The sequence below is a fragment of the Tribolium madens genome, unplaced genomic scaffold, assembly GCF_015345945.1.
Source record: "Tribolium madens isolate multiple individuals breed KSU strain unplaced genomic scaffold, Tmad_KSU_1.1 Scaffold_3;HRSCAF=73;Tcas5.2_LG2, whole genome shotgun sequence".
Lineage (NCBI taxonomy): Eukaryota > Metazoa > Arthropoda > Insecta > Coleoptera > Tenebrionidae > Tribolium > Tribolium madens.
Window position 1 is genome coordinate 13,767,079 of NW_025401006.1, and position 5,981 is coordinate 13,773,059.

Below are 5,981 nucleotides of genomic sequence, written 5' to 3' on the forward strand. Positions count from 1 at the left end.
CTTTTTCCAACAGAAATAAATACAGTCAAAGTGCAAAGTTACAGATAGAATTTTTTGATCATTTTTTCCATGTTCCTGGTATGGCATTTTTTTCTAGAGCATGCTGTATATTAAACAATTGTAAATTACCAGTGAGGGAGTCGAAAACACATCAAATGCGCAGCTGAGAATTTGAAAATTTGCTTCAAGAAGCGAGGAGTTGGCCAAAATTTACTAAAACTTCCTGGAATACAAAAATATTTTATTTAAAATTTAAATTAAATTTAAAATTTAATCAGGGCCGTACGTAAGGGGGGGATTAGGGGGTTCAAACCCCCCGAAATGCTGAGCTCTTTGTTATATAGTGTTATAAGTGTTAAAAATTTAGTTCTTTTGTTATTTCAGTGGGTTAATTTTAAATTTTTGTGAATTAATTTTTCATGTGTTAATTATACAGTGTTTCATTTTTATTGTTAGATAAAATATTTAATTTTAAGACAAAAGTGCTTCGAAAAATGCTATGAAAGGGAGCTATACCTTCTAAAATAGGTACGTTTTTTAAGGTTTTTTTTCTAATATTTCAGATTAGATAAAATTACAAAATTTGGTACCTTTATATGTACACCTAAACAAATGCCAAATAACAAAATTTTTAATCAAATCCTAATCGGTAAAACAAATTTAATTTTTAATTTTTATGCTGTAACATAAATTTTGAAACCGATTTTTATTAAAAATCCGTAAATTGTATCGGAAAAACACAAAATACCTTAATTTTGTTGCTGAAAGTGGCAAGAAACTACAGGCAATATAGTTAGAGTAAATTTTTACCTTAATCCCATCTAGTTTAGGAAGCCCCTAAATAAAAATTTCAACATATAATTTTTGTACTTGTTTAGGTGTATAAAATTTATCATCTGTACCAAACTGTAATTTTTTTTCTAAAATGATTTCGGAAATATCGAAAAAAAAACCTATTAAAAGACGCACCCCTTGCGTAGCATTTTTCGATATATGTTCATAGAAAATTTTTGTTTTAAAAATGAATATTCTATCTCCTGTTTAAATTTGTAACAATAAAAAGTATTAAAAAATTATTTTATTTTTTGTTACTTTTGTGAGTTAATTTGTATTTTTTTATGTTTAATTAGGATCTCTTATTTCAATTTAAAATAAAAACGTGTACTTAGAGATTCTTGCTTTTTAATCCGCCTTCTTTCATTTCATTTTCATGGACCAACAAGAAACCCCCCCTGAAATAAAATCCTGGTTACGGCCCTGAATTTAATCGTAATTGCTTGGAATTATTTGTCTGGAATTACTGGATTTTTCCCAGAATTTTCGGAGATAATTTCTTTTGAAAATTGCACTGAACTGAATATTTTGAAATTACAGGAATTAATCTGAAAATTGAATAGTAATAAAATTAGTGAAATTGAATTTCGCTGAAATTTTTGTGAATAGGAATTGATTTAATTTGAAAGCAATGGAATTACCATGGATTAATTGAATTACCGGAATTACTTGTAAATTTCAAAATTACTTTGAATACCCTAGAAGCATGGTAATTAATTTGGAATTACAGAAATTATTTTGATATTACTAAAATTAAATTAGGATTACGGAAATTATGTTGGATTTAATTTAGAATTATAGGAATTAATCCGAAAACAATGGAATTACGATGAATCTATTATTAATCAATAGAATTACTAAAAAAATTCAATAGATTTTTTTTAATACTTTCCGGAATTATGTGTAAACCGCTGGATTTTTTTGAAATTAATCTAAAAACAATGGAATCACAACGAATTAATACAGTTATTGGAATTACCAGAGTTATTTGTTAGAAATTACTAAAATTTTTCTAGAATTACTAGATTTGTTTGGAATTATTGGGGATAATTTATTCTTTTAAAAATTACGTTAAATTTCTTAAAACTATCAGAAATAAATTGGAATTACAAGAATTAATTTGAAATTGTAGGAATTCATCTAGTAATAAAATTAGTGAAATTGAATTTCGGTGGAATTTTCCTGAATTTGGAACTACAGGAATTAATTTAGAATTATAGGAATTGAATTAATCTGAAAACGATGGATTAATAGAATTACTGGAATTGAATAGCTGGAATTACTTGTAAATTACAAAATTACATTGAATATCTTAGAAGTAATTTGAAATTACACAAATTATTTTGATATTACGAAAATTAAGTTATGGAAATTAAGTTGGAATTAATTTAGAATTATAGGAATTAATCCGAAAACAATGGAATTAAAAGTAGAATTTTTTTAAATTAGTTATCAGAATTATTTGTAAATTACTGAAATTTTTTTGAAACTATCAGTTAGAATTACTGGAATTATTAAGAGAGAATTAAGTTGTAATTACAGAAATTAATTTAAATTTATTATAAATCTAATTTAATTTAAAATTAATCTAAAAACAATGGAATTACATTTTTGTCTTTAGGAATTACTGAAAACGCTCAAAAAAGACAAAACTTACGCAATTTTCGATCAAATCCTTTTGATATTCTTGCTGATTTGCGATAAATTTTTGCGAAATAATTGTGTTTCTGACTGCACAAACTAAAACTTTCAGAAAAGGCTTAAATAATTTTAGAATATTGCGAAATAAATGCGTTTCTAGTTGAAAAATTAACTCAAATTCTCAAAAAAAAAACGAAAAATTTCGTAAATAGACGAATAGGCGAATAAGTTGTAAAATAAAATTTCTAAACAAATTCTGCCTTGTTTTTTAAGAAATATCCTGGTCTAGAAGTAACATTTTATATCCCACTAAGTTCCTTCTTAATTTTTTTTATTTTCTCGGAACCTTGGTGTTTGTGTAATAATTTTTTCGTCAAAAAAACTTTGTTTTAAAAAAAACATAAAAAAAATTAATATCATTTGAAACAAATTAACAACATCTGGTAAATGAGACATATTTTTTGTGACCTAAAGCCTCCTCACTTATCCTTGAAACATTTCATTTCATTATTTATTTGTTCACCAGTTCTCCAGTGTAAGATCATGTATTTTACAATTCTTGTAAGTTATTTTTTTATCACAAGTTGTGCCCAAGACGAAACTTTGAAAAACACAATAAAAACATTGTCAGGTATTGGATTTTTCCCATTAGTCTTGGTTAAAGTTGAGTTTTCAGACAATTTAGGCAAAATTGAGAAACAAACCCTTTCAACGGCTATTTCCTTGGCTAAAATTGACACTAAGATCAATAATTTACAAGAGAGAGCCCACATTTGGGACACTTTTCAGTTGCATGTTTCAGCCTGGAACGAGCAATTGGCCATTTTGGACCGCAAAATTGACATTTTAAACAAGTAAGTTTAGTTTTCTACAAGAAAAAGTTACTTTTCCTACGACCCTGACAGAAAGTAAGCTTTTCCACCCTAATTTTACCTGCCTCATGCTGGATCGTAGGAAAAATTATATCTGTTACACTGGAGGAAAGTGTATTTTCCTCCCTTGTAATATAAAACTGTTTTTTTGAAGAGGTCAAGAAAAATTGATGGCTTTTGAGTCAAAACTGAGCGCTTTGTCAAACATTGAGTACAAAATTGAGGAAACTCTGTCGGTTTTGAAAGGAAAAAATAGATTTGATTTGGGAGAACTTGAAAAAATGCTTTCGCAACAAAAAGTTCTAATCAAAATTAAAGGCGAAAAAAAGCCAAAGTTAATAATAAAATGGAAAACTCCCCGATTGGTTGAAGAGTTCTTAAGGGATATTTCGTCCAAAGTGGACATAATTTTTGACAAAATTAGTGACGATGAAGATTATTACAGTGCTAAATCTGGAAAAACACGTAGAGAAGTGTCTGAAAATCAAAATATTCAGGAAAAATTGCTGGAAATTGAGAATATTTCTTTGACAATTTTAAGACATGTGGAAACACACTGCAACCCGGAAAAATCCGGTTGTGACGATTTAAACAACAACCACCCTAGCGGTGTTTACATTTTCGGAAATTTGGGCAAAATTACAAAAAGATTTTGCGAGATTCGTGAAAATGTCTGGACTGTGATTCAACGCCGTGACAATTTTTCTTCACTTCAAAACTTCAATTTGAGTTGGAGTGACTACAAGTACGGTTTTGGGGACCCCACGAGAGACTTTTGGCTCGGTAATGATTTCATAAGCAAACTATCGAACGAAAAATCTTTAATCTTAAGAATCGAGTTGGAGGATTTTGATGGTGGTCAAGTTTGGGCCGAATATTCCAGATTTTTGGTCCTCCCAGAGGAAAAAAACTACCAAGTGGTGATAGGAAAATACAGGGGAAACGCTTCCGATTCATTTTCAAGCCACAATGGTTCGTTTTTTAGCACTTTTGATAGAAAAAACGACCAAGCGCCTGATTGTTGCCCTTGTGCTGTTTCCTACGGGGGTGGTTGGTGGTTCAACAGGTGAATCAATTCCAACACTTTTGTGTGAGTTTCATTTGCGGTTTTAGCTGTTTTGAGTCGAATTTGAACGGGTTATACCACAGAAAAGGAGTGGAAAATGGTTATTTTAGTGGCATTATTTGGGAAAAGTGGTTGGGTGATTACTCCTTGAAGAGGAGTTTAATGATGGTAAAACCTGTCACTTCATTGCCCTAATCAATGTTTTTAACTTAATAAACAATTAAATACTAACGCTTGTTTTTTTTTAAATTCAAATTTAGCGCGTCTTGTCTAGTTATTTTAATATTTTGAAACCAAAATAGTGGTTTAATTTAGGAACTAGTTGGGTGGTTTTTCTAAGAAAAAAGTTTAATTTTGGTAAAACTGATCATTTCATTGTCTTGGTCACTTTCGTTCCAAGTTAAAACTTAATAAACAATAAAATGATGTTTTTTGTTTAAATTGAGCGCGTCGTGTTTGGTTATTTTCGCGTCATTGTGTTGGTGCTTCCGAAATCGATAACTCGATTGTAGTGAGTGCGTCTAATGCCGGTGTTTGTGTGATCGAATTGTAAATAAATTAACATTTTGTTGAAAAAAACGCAAAAAAACTGTTTTTTAGGACTATATAATGGCAAGAGGCGGGATTAGAGGCAGAGGAGGAATGAATCGTGGAATTGGAAGACCCCCATACAAAGTGAAAATGTTTCTACCCCGACACCCTTTCGATTTGGCTCTTTGTGAATCGTCTTTTCCACGTGTAAAACCAGCACCTGATGAAACAGCCTTCACCCAGGCTTTATTAAAACGAAATGTCGATTTATCACCCACGCCGGCGGAACAAACGGCTATTCTCAACCTGGTTACGAAAATACAAACGGTTTTGGATAACCTCGTCGTGGCCCCCGGCGCATTCGACGCTTGTGTAAGTGGAAACGGCCCCAAAGGGGCAAAACCCCCGAAACATAACCCATTTCTCAACCGGGAAGAAAAAAATCCATTGACGTTTCTTTGTTTCCAAACCAACTTGATGCAACTTATTTGATGATCGGCGTCCTTCAATTAGGCCTTTTTTTCGTCAAGTTGGTTAACAAATATCAATTTATGAGATTTTCAAAAAAATTACAAAATGACTTCAATTGGGCTAAAAACACCATTTTTTGTCAACATTTTCTTGATCATCGGCGTCCTTCAATTAGGCGTTATTAAAATTCATTGACGTTTCTTTTTTGTTTCCAAACCAACTTGATGCAACTTTTTTGATGATCGGCGTCCTTCAATTAAGCCTCTTTTTCCTCAAGTTGTTAACAAATATCAATTTAAGTTAACAGATTTTCAAAAAAAACTGACGCTTGTGTAAGTAGAAACGGTCCCAAAGGGGCAGAAGCCCCGAAACATAACCGGGAAGAAAAAAATTCATTGACGTTTCTTTGTTTCCAAACCAACTTGATGCAACTTTTTTGATGATCGGCGTCCTTCAATTAGGCCTCTTTTACGTCAAGTTGGTTAACAAATATCAATTTGAGATTTTCAAAAACAAAAAAAAACAAAACGACCTCAATTGGGCTAAAAACACCATTTTTTATCAAC

The 5,981-nt window shown here is 30.8% G+C and overlaps 2 protein-coding genes across 2 annotated transcripts in view; both read left to right on the plus strand.

Moving 5' to 3' along the window:
- Window positions 1-3,004: 3,004 nt before the first annotated feature.
- Window positions 3,005-4,608, plus strand: LOC123007713 (techylectin-5B-like). Its single transcript, XM_044403130.1, has 4 exons — window positions 3,005-3,106; window positions 3,152-3,329; window positions 3,502-4,413; window positions 4,461-4,608. Exons 1-4 carry the CDS (start codon window positions 3,019-3,021, stop codon window positions 4,606-4,608), a joined length of 1,326 nt encoding a protein of 441 aa, XP_044259065.1. The 5' UTR covers window positions 3,005-3,018.
- A 224-nt stretch (window positions 4,609-4,832) lies between these two features.
- LOC123007902 (interleukin enhancer-binding factor 2 homolog) overlaps window positions 4,833-5,981 on the plus strand; it is a 4,196-nt gene continuing 3,047 nt past the window's right edge. The window contains exons 1-2 of the mRNA XM_044403406.1: window positions 4,833-4,962; window positions 5,014-5,316. Of these exons, the coding sequence (XP_044259341.1) occupies window positions 5,023-5,316 (294 nt within the window). The 5' untranslated portion in view covers window positions 4,833-4,962; window positions 5,014-5,022. The remainder of the gene's footprint in view (window positions 4,963-5,013; window positions 5,317-5,981) is intronic.

Excerpts from the sequence above, each read along its gene's own strand:
- LOC123007713 (XM_044403130.1), top strand. The coding sequence starts at position 3,019 with ATGTATTTTACAATTCTTGTAAGTTATTTTTTTATCACAAGTTGTGCC. Across the intron at positions 3,330-3,501 it reads AAAATTGACATTTTAAACAA|AGGTCAAGAAAAATTGATGG; the intron begins GTAAGTTTAGTT and ends GTTTTTTTGAAG. Across the intron at positions 4,414-4,460 it reads GGTGGTTGGTGGTTCAACAG|CTGTTTTGAGTCGAATTTGA; the intron begins GTGAATCAATTC and ends TTGCGGTTTTAG.